Source organism: Lithobates pipiens, unplaced genomic scaffold, assembly GCF_037356315.1.
Source record: "Lithobates pipiens isolate NorthernLeopardFrog02 unplaced genomic scaffold, aLitPip1_a1.2 Scaffold_19, whole genome shotgun sequence".
NCBI lineage: Eukaryota > Metazoa > Chordata > Amphibia > Anura > Ranidae > Lithobates > Lithobates pipiens.
The window spans coordinates 181,234,537-181,255,542 of record NW_027507764.1 but is presented as its reverse complement, the minus strand read 5'-3'; the positions used below and the strand labels follow the sequence as shown (position 1 = coordinate 181,255,542).

Below are 21,006 nucleotides of genomic sequence, written 5' to 3'. Positions count from 1 at the left end.
TGCCCCTAACCATTCGTCCCCCAAAAAAAGTGTCAAAAATAAAAAATGCATTACAAAGTAATTTATTAAAGCAGCTCTGGCATCTCTTCTGCTTCCAATTTCTCGTCTCCTCTCTCCGCTGATGTCTTCTTCCGCTGCAGGTTCTCCTCTCTCTGCTGTCTTCTCCCTGTGCCGGATCTCCTCTCTCTGCTGTCCTCTCCCACTGTAATGCTAGGTCTGCCATGTGCCCATGTCGAGGGCATATAGACTGGTATGGTGCAGGAGGGGGGTGGGTGCATTCGCTTGTCCACACCCCCTTTTCTGACCCGCTGGGTTGCATGCTCGGATAAGGGTCTGGTATGGATTTGGGGGGGGCCCATGGCATTTTGCCACTTTTTTTGGCGTGGGGGTTCCCCTTAAATCCATACCACACGAAAAGGTCTGGTATAGTCTTGTAGGGGGTACCCTATGCCGTTTTTAATTTTTAATTTTTTTATTTTGGCGTGAGGTTCCCCTTCATGAAGGGCCTGGTATTGTTGGGATCAAAGTCTGATCCTGTTCACTGAAGTCAGATGGAATTCGGACTTTAAGTCACAGGGCAAAGTCAGATTCACAGTCCTGTCGTACCAGTGTGAACCCAGCCTCAGACACCAACTGCCTACCTACAAGTGGATCCTATCTCGTGAAGTGACAGGCAGATAGATGCGCATCTTTGATCAGTTGCACCATTCTCTGTTTTACTGCAAGAATATAAAGGTTGGCCCTAGGTCACCAACGTGATGAGTTTGATGAGCTGGATAAAATGTTACCTTCTAAGAGATCAGCAGCAACTCTGGTAAACTAAATTAACATTTCTGTTTCTTCCCTAGCATTAGAAGGACAGTGATTGGTTTCACCTGTTACTTGAAATTGCTGTTTAAGGCCAGTATTCTATTACATTTCACATGCCGTCCTATTTCCTGTCTCAGTAGTACATAAAAGCAATTGTCTGGTACACTGTGCTTTCACCATTATTCTGCAGCTGCACATTCTTATCATATTCTAGAAGACTCAATAAGCTTGATAAAAAGAGATCAGAGGGACAAAGCACATAGCTGTGGCTTCAAATGATATAAAGAATGGTAACAAGGATTAAGATGGAATTACTTCCCCTAATGCCTATAATTCCAGAACAAGTAAAAGAATATTTGCTATCTTATAGCAAACATATAGACTCTTATAGCAAACATATAGAGATGGTAATTGTACCTAGGCAGTGCTTTTAACTTAAAGTTGAATTCCTGGTATGACAATTATTACAGTTATATTGGTCCAGCTTGGGCCAACCTAAATATGTGTGCCATACCGATGGGACCTCCATGGAAGCTGTAAATCACTGTAGTAAGCACTGCTACCAATATGGTTGCCCCACACAGAGATAGAGTACAGAACAAAATATGGTACAGCAAACGGAGAGTGCTCTCCACCAACCTAAGGAGCAAAGGCTTGTATAGAAATAGCCATATGGTTCCTAAATATTAATTGCCTAATTTAATAACTATGATTGCAACAATCAAAAAAAGCATATTGTAATTAAGAACCATTCTTCCATTCTTTCTATATAGGGATTTGCCCCTCCAGATTGGAGTAGAGTCCTAACTATTTATTGTAACTTATTTTGTTTTCCATTGTGCAAAAGGCTCCATCAGGCCATGACATAGTATGTATGTGAGCAGACCATATCTTGTTACACATGATGGTCTCTGGATTGTGCCAGGATGCTTTTCTTTGTATGACTCGGAACACATTATGGTAGGTTACTAATAGTGTAAAAGATCTGCAAAGGAGACCAAAGGAAAGGATGACTACTCCTGAGTCCTCTGCCTCCTTTTTTGGCCTTTGGCCTTATTTACCAGTATGCTCTGTGTGTCAGTGACCTTCGCCCCCTCCCCTTCTGGTAAAAGCTATACATGTGTGTAGTATTCCTCTTTACATTTTGACGGGTGCGCGCTCCCACTTCCGGTCAGATTGCTGCGCTATCTGAGCGTAATTTTGGTCCCCAAAGTTAATTTTTTTGGGGAGACTGGAGCTTCTCTTTAAAAGTGGAAGTCCATTCAAACAATAACTATATTTAAACCTGCTCCCACTCCCATTCTAGGCCTACTCTAACTAACCTGTAAAAGGAAAGATGTCTATACTTACCCATTCTGAGGGAGGTCCGGTCACATGATCGGCTCTCAGTGCGGGCTTTAGTGTGGAGGAGGGGCAGCCGACAATGGATGTCCCATAGTAAGCCTATAGGTGATATCACTACATAGGCATTGCAGCCATTGTCGACAATCTCTCCTATTAACTGAAGCCAGTTGCTGGGGAGATTATGTGACCTGATTGGTCCACCCTCAGAATAGGTATGTATAGACATCTTTCCTTTACAGGTTAATAATAATAGACATAGAATGGGGGTGGGAGCAAGTTTAAGTATAGTTAGTATTCGACTGGACTTCTACTTTAATATACTGAGCATACTCTGCCATATCAAACTTTGATGGCGAGCAAGCTAGTATATTCTCAAAACTTCTAGCAATAAGATATTTTTAATATTTTAAATATTACCTATTTTTTACAAAGTCATTATTATCTAAAAGTATTCTCAGTATTAGTTAATGTAGTATTTAATAACTCATGTATAGACTATGTCTATTCACTGTGCTCATTAGGTAATACATCTCTTCTCAATTTCTTTCTCTTCACTTGCTCTCTTCCTCTTTTTTTGTTTGTGTTTTCTCTTGGTTTTTGTTTCTCTTTCAGTTTTATTTTACAATTTCAAGTTAAACTTTCTTTCCTTCCTCTTTCCTTCCTCATGCTTTTCATTAAATCACTTCATTTTTACACCTTTCTCATACATTATTTAATAGACACATATGTTTTTTTCCATTCAGGCTTCCCACTTGCATGTTCGCATCATACACAAATTACACCCACCCACTTTAGATGTGCCTGTGGCGGTCGTCATAATTCCTGCTGATCACCCTAGCGCTTGGCGGCGTTGCTCTGCAGCTCTTTTTGCGATCTTGGATGCTGTTTAACTGTATCGCGGATGCAGTTGTGAGTTTGGACGCACAGCCTTAAAGCGGGATTCCACCCTAAAGTGGAACCTCCGCTGATCGGATCCCTCCCCCCTCCGGTGTCACAATTGACACCTTTCAGGGGGGAGGGGGGTGGAGATACCTGTCAAAGACAGGTATTTTCACCCACTTCCGGGCATAGACTCCCGTGGGAGTCTACGCCATTTCCTGCCCTGCCGCGCTGTCTGCTGGGACACACACGGGTCCCAGTGACAGCGCGGAGATTTCCTATTGCGCGGCGCGGCTCGCGCATGCGCAGTAGGGAACTGGGAAGTGAAGCCGATTCGCTTCACTTCCTGATTCCCTCACCTAGAATGGTGACTGCAGCAGCCGAGAGCCGAGCGATCGATCGGCCTCGGCTGCCGGCATCGCTGGAACACGGGACAGGTGAGTGTCCATTTATTAAAAGTCAGCAGCTGTAGTATTTATAGCTGCTGGCTTTTAATATTTTTTTTTTTGGTGGAATCCCTCTTTAAATAAATTCTATATAAATAAATAATTTTTATATATTTCCTTCATTTCCTGTCTATTCATTTACTCTTTCTCCTTCTCATATTTTTTTAGAATAATTTGACGATGCATGCTCCTGATGAGCTGTTGCAACATCGTGAAACGATTAGAGCCTTTAATTATCACCATTTCTCCCTATTCATGGAATATTAAGATTTTAATGACTCTGTTCACACCCATAATTATTTATTTGGGCAAAAAATCCCTTTTATTATTACTTTTTGTTTATCCACCAAGGTTTTTTTGACCACTCTGGGCCTAACTACTGCATCCAATGTATACATACTACTTACTGTTGTCTGTGCTTTATATGAACATCGCATTTTGACTTATTGTGTAATTTATGTATAAACGAATCCATAGTTTATTATATAGAGGCTTGATGAAGGGAGTCGATGAACAACCTGAAACTTTGTAAAGGGGTTGATAGACTAAAGAGTTTGGGGACCCCTCTATGAATCAAGTCTTATAAGTCTTATAAATAGCAGCATTTGAAAATGTGTTAAATAAAAGAAAAATGCACTGAAAGGTATTTTACTCACCACTGCTCCACCACTTTTTACCATTAACTAGGTAGCTATCTCCATCTCTCTGGATACTGCACTCCATGTTGGTGGCATCACTGGAAGCTACATCAGGTTCTGCAACAATAAAAGTGCACTTTTAAAACAGGACCTGGTATCTTATGAGGGACATTTACAATAGATTTCAGGACCTTAGTAACAGCTGTACTACAAGTCATGGGCTTCTGTGCATGCTGCAGTCTCTTCACCATTAACCACTTGATCACCAGAAGGTTTACCCACCTTCATGACCAGTCCATTTTTTGCGATATGGCCCTGGGTTACTTTAACTGACAATTGTGCGGTTGTGCAACGCTATACCCAAATAAAATGTATGTCCTTTTTTTCCCCACAAATAGAGTTTTTTTTGGTGGTATTTGATCACCTCTTTTTTTTTTTTTTTTTGCGCTATTAAACAAAAAAACACAGATAATAAAAAAAAATAAAAAAAAACAATATTTTACTTTCTGCTACAAAACAAATTCAATAAAAAAAATGGAAAAAATATAATATCTTCATCAATTTAAGCCAATATGTATTCTGCTACATATTTTTGATAAAAAAAAATCCCATTAAGCATATATTGATTTGGTTTTGCTCAAAAGATATAGCATCTACAAACTATTAGATAGATATACGGAATTTTTTTTTAAATTTTTTTTTACTAGTATTGATGGCGAGCAGTGACTTATAGCGGAACTGTGAGGAACTGCACACTAACTGACACTTTTTTGGGGACCAGTGACACTAATACAGTGCTTTAAATATGCACTATCACTATACTAATGACACTGTGTGGGAAGGAGTTAACATCAGGGGCACCAAAGGGGTAAATGTGTCCCTAGGGAGTGATTACTAACTGTATGGGATGTGCTTTTACTGTGGGAATACAGAGATCCGTGTTTCTGCTTAGCAGAAACACAGGATCTCTACCTCCCCTTCTCATAGGACAGCGATTTGCTTTGTTTATATCGGCAGACCGCTATTCTGCCTCTCTCGGGAAAGATTGGCGGGTCCGCCGGACCAGGTGATTGGCTCCCTCTGTGTCCAATCAAAGCTGGAACGGGTCACCGGCGGCGGTCCTGCAAGCTCCAGACCCAGAAGTGCAGAATCATGTACAAGTACGTGATTCTGCACAGGAGAGCCGCCTTGCCTCTATATATATATATATATATATATATATATATATATATATATATATATATATATATATATATATATATACTGGAACTTTAGTCAGAAAATTAAGTCCTGCAGTTCTGGAAAATAGTGGCAAGAGAATCTTTCTGGATCTTTACATTAGACTTTGTATCCAGAGTGCCTCAAAAAGACACCTGAATCAACCCAGATGATTGAGTCATACCCCTGAATAGTTGCAATTCAAAGAGGCAGTCAGTCAATCATATGATGCCGAATCTTGTTGTGATGAGATATAACACAGGAAGCAGTTGTAACTCATTGCTCATTTAGAGTCCATTCACACAGGGGCAACAAGACTTCCAGTGAGACTTTAGGATGCAACTTGGACACGACTGGAGTATGAATCACAGCACGACTTGAGGCAACTTACAAGGCAACTTGAAGTTGCTTCCAGGACAGGGGACTTTGCCAGTGGCCAATCACATAATAATCAGCTCTGTGAGAGGTAGGGGTTTGCCTAGAAAACTATTTTTACTTCCTGGAAAGTTGCTTCAGTTAAGACAGGGGATCAGACTTGGAGGCAACTTCCATTGAAATCAATGGGTACAAGTTGCCTAGAAGTCGGATAGAAGTAGTACAGGAACCTTTTCTGAAGTCGGAGCGACTTCAGTAGTGTACATTAAGACGACTCCATTCACTTGCATTGATTTTATCATGTTGCGCTACTTCAGGCAACTTGGGACAACTCCAAGTCGGATCCAAAGTTGCCTCTGTGTGAATGGACTCTGGCTATTTGGTCCCATGGTTTGTAAGTCATAGATCCAGCGACATTCACATTACAGTAACAGGTGATCTCCACCGATGGTCAGTGAGGAAAAGTGGTCAATTACCATGCATTTAAGGGTGCGTAGTGGAGGGTTTAGTTCAAGGAAATGACATGCACCCGCTTGTGTGGAGGCTCTTGAAGACAAGGCCCTTTGTATAGCTGAACGATGATTAATAAAACGGTCTCTAAAGGGAGTAATGGTTTTACCCACAAGTCCTTGAAATTTCTCCCCCTGCAATAGCTGATAATTGGTGGGGGTGACTAGGCTATCGATTAAGATGGCATCATTAGAAATGATAGGCCAATGTGCAGTCACAGCACCTTTTATCAGCCTGCTACCACTTGAATACTGAGTGGGAGAAAATACTTGGTCCTGGAGGTTCTTTTCCCTTTGCTGGTTAGTATCAGTAGCTGTTTATGGTTCACTAGTGCCTCCCTGGAGTATCCACATTCAGTGAATCGCTGGACCATGCCATCCAATTGTATTGCTGCAGCGTCAGGGTTGGAGTTGCTCCTAACCACTCTCAGCATTTATGCAAGAGGAATTTGCACATTTGTACTAAAATAGTGTTATTCCCTCTGTATCGTAATAACAATTGTCCCTCTGTGTGTGTAATGTAAAAAAACTGCAGATCTGTACCTGTATAAACTGCATTCCGAGCACTCAGTTGACTTGTCGGCTCCCTTGTTTCTCCAGCTCAGAGCTGAAGTGGGTGGGGCCGAGCCGTCCTGCACAGACACAGGGACACATGTTCTAATGCTACAGAGGAGATAAAAAGATTAATGATCAGATACGAGAGGAGCAGGAGCAGGGGGGGCGGGCGCAGCTATGAGCGGGGGGTGGGGGTGGGGGGCAGACAGAGGACACAGGGAGAGTTGCAGACAGGAGAACTGCAGCTGACAGAATCACACAAATAGACCACGATGTCAGAGGTTCAGCAGCCATGATTATTGTGGTCTGTTTGCAGGAGGGAGGGTAAAGCTAGGCAGGATCAGCCAGGTTTTTTTAGGGTATAAAGGGGGCCAAATGACACAGCACAAGCACTGTGCTGTATAACATGCTTTAAAGGAACAGGATCAAGTTTTTTTTTTGGGTTAACAAACGCTTTAACCAGTTTGTTGTCTTGAGGAAGACAGGCTGACCCCCCCACCCCTTCAACCTCTACAGCAAAGCTGGCAGCACTCATATGTCTATTTCCCAAAGACAACCTCTGGATATGACACTGAGCATGTGCACTCAACTTCTTAGGATGACCATGGCGAGGCCTGTTCTGAGTGGAACATGTCCTGTTAAACCACTGCATGGTCTTGGCCAGAATTCTGCAGTTTCAGGGTCTTGGCAATCTTCTTATAGCCTAGGCCATCTTTATGTAGAGCAACAATTCTTTTTTTCAGATCCTTAGAGAGTTCTTTGCCATGAAGTGCCATGTTGAACTTCCAGTGACCAATATGAGAGAGTGAGAGCGATAACACCACATTTAACACACCTGCTTCCCATTTAAACCTGAAACCTTGTAACATTAACGAGTCACATGATGGGGGGGGCGACTGGGCCCAACTTGGACATTTTCACTAAGGGGTGTACTCACTTTTTTTGCCAGCGGTTTAGACCTTAATGGCTGTGTGTTGAGTTATTTTGAGGGGACAGCAAATTTACACTGTTATACAAACTGCACTTTCACTACTTTACATTGTAGTAAAGTATATTTTCTTTATTGTTGTCACATGAAAAGATATAATAAAATATTTACAAAAATATAAGGTGTGCACTCACTTTTGTGAGATACTGTAGCCGCCAGACCAACTGGAGTGCGCGGCGCTCTTCACGAATTCTCATTGGGGAACTGGGCTTGAACCCGAAAGGCTTCATTGCCGGGTTTCCTTACTGGCAATGGCTGTATTCGACAGCCAATCCTAAGATCTGCTGCGGTGCCAACATTGTGGGCTCCCTGGACAGGTAAGTGTCCATGTATTAAAAGTCAGCAGCTAAAGTATTTGTAGCTGCTGACCTTTAATTTTTCGTGGCGTGGGCACACCTCCACTTTAAGATTCACACAGCTATTCTTCCCTCTTCTTCTAGTTCTTCTCTCCTCCCCCCCCCCCTCTCCCTCTTCTTTCCCATTCTCCTTTTATTTTTTGATACCTCTTGTATTTTTGTTTTTTCTACCCCCAATCCCCTACTCAGTTGGTCATTTTTGCTACGGAACTTCACCAGGTTTTATTCTGTGTCCCATGCATTAGTGCTAAGACTGTTCTTTTTTGTAAGCGTATGTGGTATATGCTCTATTGCATTGCATGTTTGGGTCTTTTTTAGCCTGTTCTTAATGGTCAGTTATGTATGGTAATGTATCCTCTATGAGATTGTTTATTCTGTACTGTATTTGTTTTGAAATAAAGAACTCCTGATTTGTAAAAATAAAAAAATTAAAAGCTTTCACAGAAAAAACAAAACAAAAAAAACTGGAAGCTGATTGGATTCTATGCAGAGATGCACCAGATTTGGCACTCTCCAGTTTTAGTAAATTAACCCCAAGGTGTCGCTCAGTAAAAATGATCTGTACATTACTTCACATGAATCTTCAGTGGGAGTGTGTGAAAAGATGTCTGAAAACATAGGAGAATTAGGGCCGGTTCACACAGCGAGGTGTCTCCGACTTACCTCGCCGCGACCTGCGGGGAGCTCAGCGGCGACTTGCAGAGGACTTCTGTATAGAAGTCAATGCAAGTCGCCCCCGAAGTCGCCCCGAAGTAGTACAGGAACCTTTTTTCTGAGTCGGAGCGACTTGAGTCGCTCCTCTCAGAACGGTTCCATTGTACAGAACGGGGGCGACTTGCGGGAGCGAGGCGAGGCGAGCCGTGTCGCCTCGCCTCGCCGTGTGAACCGGCCCTTAAATGAAATGTTGTTATTAGTTACAATGTATTCAGCTTGTAAGATGTTTGGTGTGTTTGAATCTAGGATCCTGCATATATTTTTAAATATATATATTCTTGTAACAACAATAGAAAATGCTTAAAGTGGACCTTGCAGTAAAATTATGGTTGCACCGAATGGAAACCGAAAATGCAGGATGCACTTTGCCCAAAACCGGCTGTTTTAAAAAAACTAATTATATTTTTATATATAATTGTATTATATTCGACTTTTTAATTAATATCACCAATTTAAATTCATATGAATTTATTGTTGGCCATTATTGGCACCTTTAGTGCAAGAAAGGTCAAGAAAAAGCATAGTCTGCAGTCTCTAACCATCTCTTGTATCATATCCACAGTCTCTAACCATCTCTTGTATCATGTCCACAGTCTCTAACCATCTCTTGTATCATGTCCTCAGTCTCTAACCATCTCTTGTATCATGGCCTCAGTCTCTGATCATCTCTTGTATCATGTCTGCAATCTCTTACTTAAACTTAAACACACTGCTAATAGTATTAGCAGTGTGTTTAAGTTCGGTGCACCTCTAGCAGACATGATACTGGAGATGGTCAGAGACTGCAGACATGATACAAGAGATCAATGCAGCCTCACCGTGTCCATCAAATGCAGCCTCACCAGTGCCTGTCAGATGCAGCATGCCTGTGCCCGTCAGATGCAGCCTGCCTGTGCCCGTCAGATGCAGCCTGCCTGTGCCCGTCAGATGCAGCCTGCCTGTGCCCGTCAGATGCAGCCTGCCTGTGCCCGTCAGATGCAGCCTGCCTGTGCATTTCAGATGCAGCCTACATGTGCCCGTCAGATGCAGCCTGCCTGTGCCCGTCAGATGCAGCCTGCCTGTGCATGTCAGATGCAGCCTACATGTGCATGTCAGATGCAGCCTACATGTGGTCCAGCAAGCATGGGCAGGGACAATATATTTCGTTCACAGCACACTGGGTAACGCTGCTTGTAATTCGAAAGGATTCAGGACAGGGCTCGATGCTGCAGCTTGTTGTGCCCCCACGTCTCCGTACAGTTGGTGGTGATGATGCCAGACCTGTGAGCTCTACAACCTCCTCCTCCGCCACCTCCATGCCCTTCTCTGCTGAATTGTCCTATGAACATCAGGTACCCCCTAAGCGTTCAAAGGGCTATTCTCAGAGTCAGGCTAAAAGGTGCCATGCAGTGCTTCAGCTGGTGTCTTTAGGGGACATGAACCACACCAGAGCAGAGATTCTTGCAGCTCTGCAGGGACAGGCACAGAGGCGGTTCACACCACACCAGTTGGAGCCAGGAATGGTGGTGTCCAATAATGGCTCAAACCTCCTGTCTGCCCTTAGACAGGGAAAGTTGACATATGTCCCATGCCTGGCACATGTCCTCGATTTGGTGGTGCAGTGTTTCCTAAGTACGTACCCAAGGTTGCAAGATGTACTAAAGCAGGCCAGAAGAGTCTGTAGCCATTTTAGGCGGTCATACAGACAGTGCTCAGTTGGCTAAAATTCAGAGGGAATTCCACCTGCCCGTAAACTGCCTGATTTATGACGTGCCCATCAGGTGGAACTCAACTTTGGAAATGCTGCAGTGGCTATACATGCAGCAGAGGGCTGTCAATAAGTATCTGTGCCAGTACGGCACGACGACAGACTCAGGCCGCCTCTGCTTTTTTCCCCCCACGTCAATGGCTGATCATTAAGGATGCATGTACTGTATTGTCACCATTTGAGGAGGCCACAAGGATGTTGAGCAGTGACAGTGCATGCATCAGTGACACAATCCTTGTGTTCCTGCTGGAGCAGACTCCGTGTGGCATTATGGACAGGGCACTGGAGGCAGAGCAGCAGGAGGAAGTGGAGGACTTCCTTTTCTCTCAAGGCCCACTTTATCCAGACACCATCATTCCTATGTCAGAACACACAGGAAGAGAGAGGGGAGGTGGATGAGGAGGAGGATTCTGGCACTTTCATAGGCTTCGAAGAGGAAAACATGCATCAATCTGTAAGCGATCGCTTTCCAACCCCAGGACCCTTGGGAGTAGTACATGGCTGGTAGGAGGAAGTTCCAGATACTGTCATCCTGAGTGACCCCAAGGAGTCTGCTTCTCAAGCATCAACAAATTTGAGGCGCGTGGGCAACCTCATGCTTCAAAGCCTGCTAATGGACCCAAGAATACGTGGCATAAAGGAGAAGGATGATTACTGGTTGGCAACCCTCCTTGACCACCGTTATAAGGGGAAGGTCTCAGAACTCATCCCATCCCCAGAGTGAGTGCAGAAGATAAAATCTCTTGAGGACACATTAAAGAGGATTTTATTGAACGTTTTTCCTGACTCCAGTAGGTTACGGTGTCGTGGAAAATGTAGTTTTGAGTCTTCTGTTGGTAAAAACAGGAGCATTAGAGAAGGTATCCGCCTAAGTGAGGCATTGCAGAACCTTTGTAGTCCTCGCCGCCCAGGGCGGTCAGCTTCCACATCCCATCGGCAGTGTCTGCATCACATGGTGGACAATTACCTCAGGGCCAAAACAGAGATGGAGAGCTTTCAGGCTGATGATCCACTGACTTACTGGGTCATGAGTATAGACCACTGGCCAGAAATTTCCCAGTATGCTACTGAGTTGGTGGGCTGCCCTGCATTAAGGGTGCTTTCAGAACAGGCATTCAGTGCTGCAGGAGGTTTTGTTACTGATCATAGAACGTGTCTGTCCACAGACTCTGTGGACCGTTCGACTTTTATGAAAAATGAATCAGTGCTGGATTACCAGCTATGAAGCCCCTGATGCCGATGTCACTGATTAAGTCTTTTTGGGATGTGGAATCTCTGCAGGACTTTGAGGCTGCCTAGTTTTCAAGGTGTTCAATCATTTCATCTGGAAGAATGTTTTTGGTATAGGTTTCATGGGCACAATTAACACCCAAAGACCAATTTTTCAGCACCGGTTTGACAGGTGCATATCATTGCAATTTCTTGCTTTCATCAAGATAACCTCTATAGTGTTATGGTGGAAAGGCACCACCGACACCCAAAGACCAATTTTTACACACCCGTGACACCAGAATGTATCCAAAAAATTTCTAATCTTGTTCCCAGTGCACTACATTGTGGCCTCATCATACACACTGGCTCCCCAGCTGTCGCTGAGCAAAATGAAGGCAGGTTGCAGGGAAAATGTCTTCTTTTTTTGGGTTTTATAAATGCAATTACTGCTGCAGCAGATTATAAATATGGTACAGATCTGCCACTTTACAGGTAGACTAAGGGGACCCCCCCAGGCACTATATTGGAAGGAGCTTTTCATTTTTATGCTTTCACTTTAAAAATCAAAAAAATCACTGCTCATTTAAAAATTACGTTTTTTTTTAAAAAAATTCTTATTGATACATTCCCCCCAGGGCAGGACCCGGACCCCTATAACCATTGTATGTCCAATTACTTGCATATAAGATTTCGAAATGGGCACTTTTGATTTTTGACGTTCGGGTCCTATTGACTTTAAAGGCGTTCATTATTCAGGTCTGAACTTTCACAGTGTTCGAAAGTTCTGGTGCGAACCAAACAGGGGTCCGTTCGGCCCATCCCTCGTCAGGATGTGACCCAGAAGTTGATTGACAGCATGCCAGGGCAAATTGCATAGGCCTTGAAAAAGAAGGGTCAATACTGAAAATATTGACTGTTTGCATAAACTTAAAGGGGTTGTAAACCTTTCATGTTTTTTCACCTTAATGCATTAAGGTGAAAAAACACCTGGCAGTGACCAAGCCCCCAGCCCCCTTATTTTACTTACCTGAGCCCTGGAACTTGACCCGCCGGGGACGCGCTGTCTCTCTGCCCAGGGTTCTCGGCTCTTGATTGGATAGATAGCAACGCAGCCGCTGCTGTCAATCAAATCCAATGACGTGGGTGCCAGGGGGCGGGGCCGCCGAATGCTGGACTCAGAAGCGCGACCGCATGGTAACCCGTTCGGGGAAGTGCTTCTCTTAGGGGATTATCTGATGTGGGGAGTAGCCGTGAGAGCCGCCAGGGGACCCCAGAAGAGCAGGTTCAGGGCCACAAAACGAGCTACAAAGTGGAGGTAAGTGTAATAAAAAAAATAACCCTTACAATCACTTTAATGTAGTTGTCAATAAAAGCCTTTGACATTTATGAAATGCTTGTAATTATACTTCGGTATACCATAGTAACATCTGACAAAATGATCTAAAAAGCAGCAGACTTTGTGAAAATTTATATTCGTGTAATTCTCAAAACTTTTGGCCACGGCTGTATTGTTGAAAAAAGACACTGGTCCACCGCGCAGCGATATTTATGAGGGAGGAGAATTGGATCTAATAGGCTGACCCCACATTTTTACTGCCAAGATCAAGTGGTTGTAAAGCCACTTTGTAAAGTACATACAATCCCCTCTGTTATAAAACGTTCAATGCTGCAGTGCATGTTCTTTGTAAAAAATATGAAGATTTTGACCTTATTTCATAGCGCTGCTTGGCGTTCACGTGACTGCTCAATGCTGCCTCTCCCAATCTGACAGCTACAGCAGGAGGGGCTGAGAATCCCCCCGCTGACGTCAGTCGAGAGGAGGGGAGGAGAGAAGTGAGAAGTCACGTGAGCGCCGAGAGGTGCTATGAAATCAGGTAGAAATTGGCATTTTTTTTTTTACAAGGAACATACACTGGAGCATAGAATATTTTATAACAGAGGGGATTGTATGTACTTTACACAGTTATTTGAGCAGCAGGAGGGGAGGGGTGGGCACTGTCACTAGCTGACAGGCGGGGAGGGGGGAGAGAGGACAGAGGAGAGACAGTGAGTGATGGAGGCACATACTGTAAACTGACCACGGTGTTAGGGCTCAGCAGCCATGACAAACTGTGGTCAGTTTACAGGGGGAGCACAACCAGGCAAGATCAGCCAGGTATTTCAAGTGATAGAAAGGGCCAAATGACACCGTACAAACACTGTGCTGTATAACATGCTTTAAAGGAACATGATCCATTTTTTTCTAGGGTTACAAACACTTTAACTTTAGGCTCTATAAAAAAGTTTCCTAGACCACAGGATTCATCCAGCCATTTCAAAAACATTTAGTGCTTACTGTCTATTACCAATTTACCAATAATTCAGACATGCCCTGGGAAACTAACGAGTGCATCCATACATAACAGCTAGCTTAGAATAAGCCCTTGTACACACGGTCGGAGAATCCGTCAGAATGTGTCCTATCCGACCGTGTTGTCGGATAATCCGACTGTGTGTGGTATGCATCGGACTGATTCCGTCGCAATATCCGTCGGACCCAATTTTCCAACTTGTTGGAAATATTTTCCGACCAACTGGTTCGATCGGACATACTCCGATCATGTGTAGAGAATTTTGATCGGACCAAGTGCCACTCATGCTCAGATCAAATTCCTACATCAAAGCTATTGGCTACTAGCCTGAACATAGTCCCATCGTAACGAAATTACGTCATCATGTTCTAAATGATCGGATTTTTCGACAACTTAGTCCAACCCTGTGTATGCAACAGTTTTGGACAAGATCCGACGAGCCAAATCCGACGGACAAAATCCGACGGACAAAATCTGACGGATTTGGTTGTCGAAATCTCCGACCGTGTGTACAGGGGCTAAGAAATATTTTAATAAAGTTGCTTGTCCATCAGTGTCAGTGAAAAAAATAAATGTGACATGTATATGAAAAAGACTCATTCATCTTTTTGCAAGCATTTATAGAGAAGTATTTACTTAATTTGATGAGGAAAGGAGACCATGCTTCAGCGCAGCCTGGTCTAAAACGCTCATACCTGTCATGCAGAAACAAGACTGGATTTCTCCAGCAAGAAGAGGTTCCAACCACTGCTTCTTCTGCTCCTCAGTACCATACATGTGAAGCACCTCCATGTTGCCTGTATCTGTAGATGACAATTGTAATCATTTACGAAATACAAAATTCTGAAAACATTGAATGAACAAATTACTTATCCGCATACTAACAGAAAAGGTATCACAACTTTATTGGTATCAGACATTGCCCTAAAGTGTTACTAAGTCCAGGACCCTGAATTCACTATATCTGGTCTCCCACAGTTCACAGAACATAGAAATGCAATTCTTTTTTTGTAAATATAAACTGCTAACTACCTTTTCTCATCAGCAGCACATAGCTGTCTTGTGACTTCTATCAGTACCTGGCTGAGCTCTGGTTAGAGCTTTTAGGAGGAGTTTTCATTCTCCTCTGACTGTCCTATGAGGCTGCATGATCCCTAGCCCTCCGTCTGGACAGTGCTGATTGGCCTGTGCCGATCACATGTACCGTCCCAAAGTAAAAAACTAAACTCTCTAGCAATACACACCACACTGAGCATGTGCAGAATGCCTCTGTTCTATCAGATGGAATGAGGACTGTGGAAGAAGGGGAGTGTCAGAGAATACAAGGTCAAACAGCCTTTTTACACAATGAAAATGATTAATAAATTTTTTCTCGTATGCATACCCTTGGCTGCATCAGAGAGTGGTGAGAGCAAAGAGTTGGATACTACTACAGCTGGGAGATCTGCCCCCTGAGCACATCAGGTGTATCCTAACGGATCCAGGAGCGAGATACCCTTGGATGATCTATAACAGCGGAATATCGGATGCTTAGGATTATAACATCATCTGGGCACCAACCCTACTTACATGAGTAATACCCCTGCAGGGGTTACTGCAGCTGGTGAGTGGGGAACCACAAGGGGGAACACCAAAAGCCACCTGGATATTTTGACTGTGTTCACTACAATAGGAAGTCACTGAGCACTTTATAATCACCAAAGACTTTGGTTTTGCTAGCATTGCATGGTTTTGGACATTATAATATGGACTTGGTTAATTTATTTATCTCATATTTGCAGATATTTTATAATTTATCTACTCATTTTATTTTTTATGAGATTTTATTATGTGATTTATTGGTGTTACTTCTACCACTGTATAAATATCATGGCTTTAGAGCTGCAACTAATGATTAATTTGTCTGTCGACATCTATTGATTATTTTTTCGATTAGTCAACCACTATCCGATTATTATTTTTTTTTATTTTTTTTTAATGAATCTAGTGTTTTGTTTTTTTTTGATCAGCTAATTAATCCTTTGGCTAACCTTACAAAAAATAAATACATAAAAAAAAAAAGTAAGATAAAAGAATATAACTAGTACATACATATATATATTATATATAAGTATGTACTTATTTTTTGTAAAGTTAAGATAAATATATATATATATATATATATATATATATATATATATATATATATATATATATATATATATATTTATTTATATTATTTTATCTTAACTTTATATTTTCTGTTCAGAAGTTCATGAATGTTTATAATTCATTTTTTGCAATGTTTTCTTTTTTTAAGGGGGGGGGTGTGTGGGTACAGTGTCAGTGCGTTTTCTTTTGTTTTTATAATTTTTTACACATTTTTTATTTTATTTATTGCAATTTTTTTATCAGCCCTGTTGGGAGGGGGGGGGGGGGGGCTATGGTGAGATATCAGGGGTCTTAACAGACCTCTGACATCTCCCATTTGAGACAGGGAAAGGGACTGGAGACAGATTCCCCAGTCCCTTTCTCTGCAGCCTCTGCTGCACTGATAATGAATGGAGAGAAGACAGCGACTTCTCTCCATTCATTAACTGAGACATCGTAATCACAGGAGGTTACAATGCTTCAGTTATGTGAATGGACAGAGTCAGTGGTTACTGACTGTGTCCATTCTGAAAACGAAGGAGCCGGATTTACCTCCGCTCTCCTTCCTGAGATACCAAGAAGGGCGTCAGCACGGAGGGGGAGAAGAGAGGGGGGCGGCAGCACAGAGGGGGAGAAGAGAGAGGGGGACGACAGCACGGAGGGGGAGAAGAGAGAGGGGGACGGCAGCACGGAGGGGGACACAGAGAAGACAGAGGGGGGCGGCAGCACGGAGGGGGAGAAGAGAGGGGGATGGTGGCACGGAGGGGGACGGATGCACGGAGGGGGAGAAGAGAGGGGGACGGCGGCACGGAGGGGGACAGATGCACAGTGGGGGAGAAGAGAGGAGGACAGCTAGGGGTGCAACGGATCAAAAAACTCATGGATCGGATCGTTCCTCGGATCAGAGTCACGGATCAGATCATTTGTTGGATCAGCAAATAATCATTTAATTTGCAAAAACCTGTGAAAATTCCACCACCATATAGTCCCCACTGTAATATCCACAATCTCCCCCCACTGTAATATTGGCTGAGTATGGCTGAGTACGGCAGAGTATGGGCTGGCAGGGTATGGCAGAGTGTAGGCTGGCAGGGTATGGCAGAGTATGGGCTGGCAGGGTATGGCAGAGTATGGGCAGGCAGGGTATGGCAAAGTATGGGCAGGCAGGGTATGGCAAAGTATGGGCAGGCAGGGTATGGCAGAGTATTGGCAGGCAGGGTATTACTGGGTACTTCAGGGTATGAAGGGATGGCAGCTTCCATCCGATCTCTCCCCTCCACTGTACAGATTAGTACAGAGAGGGGAGAGAGGAACCGGTGTCATGACATGACGCCAGTTTGTTTACAAGTGATCGCTCCGTTGGAGCGATCACAGTGTAAACAGCTTGGGTGTAGAAAGATGGCCGCCGCTTCGGAGCTAGGCCGAAGCCGTGGCTTTTCCTAAGGCCGAGACCGTGGAGCGCTCCGTGGATCGCGGCATGTGCCGATCTGAGCGGGGTGACCCGTTCGGATCGCGGATCGGTGACGATCCGTTGCACCCCTAGGGACAGCGGCACGGAGGGGGAGAAGAGAGGGGGATGGCAGCACGGAGGAGAGCAGGAGATAATGAGAGATACTGAGCACTGTGATGCATCGACGCCCTGCATGCACGTCGATGTATTTTTGTAGTCGACGTAATCGATTACGTCGACTTGTCGTGGCAGCTCTACATGGCTTATTATCACATTGTTAATATTTGGTATGTCACATGGTACACACATTTATTTGGTTTAGCTACATCATTATATTTAATTGATAGGACTGTCATTTCTCACTATATATAGGGAGCGCCGGATTACTCTTTGTTATATATTTTTTTACATTCTAGTCCCTTTGGGGGGACCTAGGAGGGTAGGCTGCATACCTATTGCCCTTTTTTGCCTAAGCGTGGTTGTTTTTATATATTCAGATGATTAACCCCTTAGGTTCCACAGTGAGTATAACAAGTATGCTTTACTGCATATACAGACTGATTTTACTGTTGTGGGTTTAGTAACACTTTAATATCACCAGTCTCATGTAATCAGTGAGTTCACACAGCTGTAATAATACGCAGGATATAAACATTTACTTAGCACTGCAAAAAAAAATCACACGTATAACAATGAATTAACAGAGAAATGTCACTTATTTACAATGTTCTAACTCAGCTGTCTTTGAAATATTTACTCCCAACTAAAGATTGGGAACCAATTAGAGTCATTCCCAAACATGTAAGCACTAAGTTAGCAATGACATAGGGATCACATGCAAGCTAAGGGCTTAATTTAGCAACCACGCTTTAGGCTTGCAGTTTAATACTGTAATTGTCTAAAATATTGTTTTTTGTTTTTTTTTATATTTGTCAGCCTTTTAAAAAAATGAAGTGTACTAAATGTAAGGGGACATACTGTACCCTGCATAGCATATCTACAGATATAAAAAAAAAAAGTGTAAAAAATATAATCTAACAATTTACAGTCTGTCATATATGTTTTACATTAGTCTAAAGGCAATTACTGCAGCGATATACTGTTATAATGATTACCTGGTGCTTGGCAGTTAAAAACTTCCGGGGCAAAGAAACATTTTCCAGATTCCTCTGCAATAAAGGCATAATCAGTCTGGCTTAGACCACTTACAGATGGAAGGAACAGGTTCCACAAGCCTTCAGATTTAGCCAATACCTAGAAGTAGAATAAAGACGATTTGGAGACATCAAAATAGGTTACTGTCCATCTGTGAAATATTCGGTTAGTCAGTGCCGCAATGTGGTCTTCAATGTCTAATAATGCTATATAAAACATGCTCTAACTTGAAGAATGAAAACACAATACCGAAAACAAATAAATAAACTGTTAAAACAACAGGCAACTGGAATGGAACTTTACATTTATTGGTTCATGCAAAAAGAAATTCTGTATATACAGTTAGGTCCATATATATATGTACACGGGCACAATTTTCGATTTTTCAGGTATTTACCAAAATATATACAAGCTATAGTTATATGATGGATATGGGCTGAAAGTGCACAATCTCAGGTTTAATTGAGGATATGTACATCCAAACCAGTGGAAGCATTTAGGAATTACAGCTCTTAAGAATAGCCACCCCCCCTTTTTCAAGGGACCAAAAGTAATTGGACAATTAAATCAAAAGCTGTTTCGTGGACAGGTGTGGGCTACTCCTTCATTATTTCTTCATCAATTAAGAAGAAGAAGCGCCAGCCTCTGACACCATGCTGACGCATCTCGTCTGCCACACTTGGGGACTTAGGAGAAGGTATGCAATCCCACCCGCCTAGCTGCTCACAGACTGAGGGGCCCCACCGCAGGACTCACCACCCTGACCGAGTGCTGCCGCTGACCGCTGTGTACTGTGCCTTGTCACAGGTGCCCAGAGAGGAAAACCGCACTGTTCTGAGATGAAATGACCCAGCACTGGAGGCAAAACCGCTCTGAGGCTACAAGAAAATGGCCGCCAGCCGTTCTGATACAAAAAATAACAGGAAAATGGCCACCAGACCTCAAGGAAATGGCTGACAGCCATGCTCTACAAGAAAACTAAGGGAAAATGGCGGCGGCCACCAGAAAATGGCACCAGCACATTCAGGGGAAAAATTCTCACAGGCACTGCAGACACAGGTAAAAAAAACACAGCACATGGACCCAAACAGCCAGTGCAGCCCCTGTCAAGGCCCAGGAACACGCTTCGCACCTCATGCCCAGTCATGCAGAGTCCCCCACAGGGGAAGGAGGGAAAACAGGGATAGGGAGAGAAGAAAGGCAGGGAGAGCGGTACTTACCCGTCCAGTCGGAATATCTGGCATTCCATCACAGACCCATCACCCGAGCATTACGGGGTGGGTGCTGGCCAGGGCACACTATGACACGGACAGCAGTAGCCCGGTCATATGTGTGCCCCAGAGCATATAGCTCACCGGCAGCCCCTGGAGCAGAAGGGGCATGTCGTGGCTGACCCAGCACATAGCTAGGGCCTGCTCACGCTCGATGGCCAGGCTGGGGAGACTACAAGGACCTATATTATCCAGCCTGTCACCCAGCTGGCTGTTAATAGAAGATCACAGGATCAAAATCTTGCGTGGCAATCAATTAGCTTCTCAGCACAATGGCTAAGTGGTTACCACTTCTGCCAGGCAGCAGTAGGAGTGCTGGATCAAATCCCAGCCACAGCGCTACCTGCCTGGAGTTTGCATGTGCTCCCTGGAGTGAATTTCCTCCGGGTACTCTGGTTTCCTTCCACACTCCAAAGACATGCTGGTAGGTTAATTGGCTCCTGTCCAATGAGGCCCTAGTATGTGTGTGTATGTGAGTTAGGGACCTTATATTGTAAGCTCATTGAGGACAGGAATTGTTGTAAATGTACAATATAGATGTAAAGTGCTGTGTAAATTGTTGGCGATATATAAATACCTGTAATAAATAAAATAAATTAAAATATTCAGCTTGTTCAGTCAAACTTTAAAAATGAAAAATTGACGCTTAATGGTTGCCTTGCACAACTGCTCCAGTTTTGTGTCATTATGTTTTTATACAAAACTAAAAGCATAAAATCCTCAATGTGGTTCTAAAGGATCATGTTTTTTTTACCTTAATGCATTCTCTGCATTATCGTAAAAAAAATCTTCTGAATGCAGTTCCCCCACGACACTCCCTTAAAATTACCAGAGCCTAATCTCAGTCCAGAGCTGTGC

The 21,006-nt window shown here is 43.4% G+C and overlaps 1 protein-coding gene across 1 annotated transcript in view; it reads right to left on the bottom strand.

Moving 5' to 3' along the window:
• Window positions 1–21,006, bottom strand: part of ACAD11 (acyl-CoA dehydrogenase family member 11) — a 199,364-nt gene that overhangs the window by 145,903 nt on the left and 32,455 nt on the right. Inside the window, exons 11-13 of the mRNA XM_077491529.1 lie at window positions 18,838–18,976; window positions 14,838–14,945; window positions 4,136–4,234 (exon numbers count right to left, since the gene is read on the bottom strand). Coding sequence (XP_077347655.1) covers window positions 4,136–4,234; window positions 14,838–14,945; window positions 18,838–18,976 — 346 coding nt within the window. The remainder of the gene's footprint in view (window positions 1–4,135; window positions 4,235–14,837; window positions 14,946–18,837; window positions 18,977–21,006) is intronic.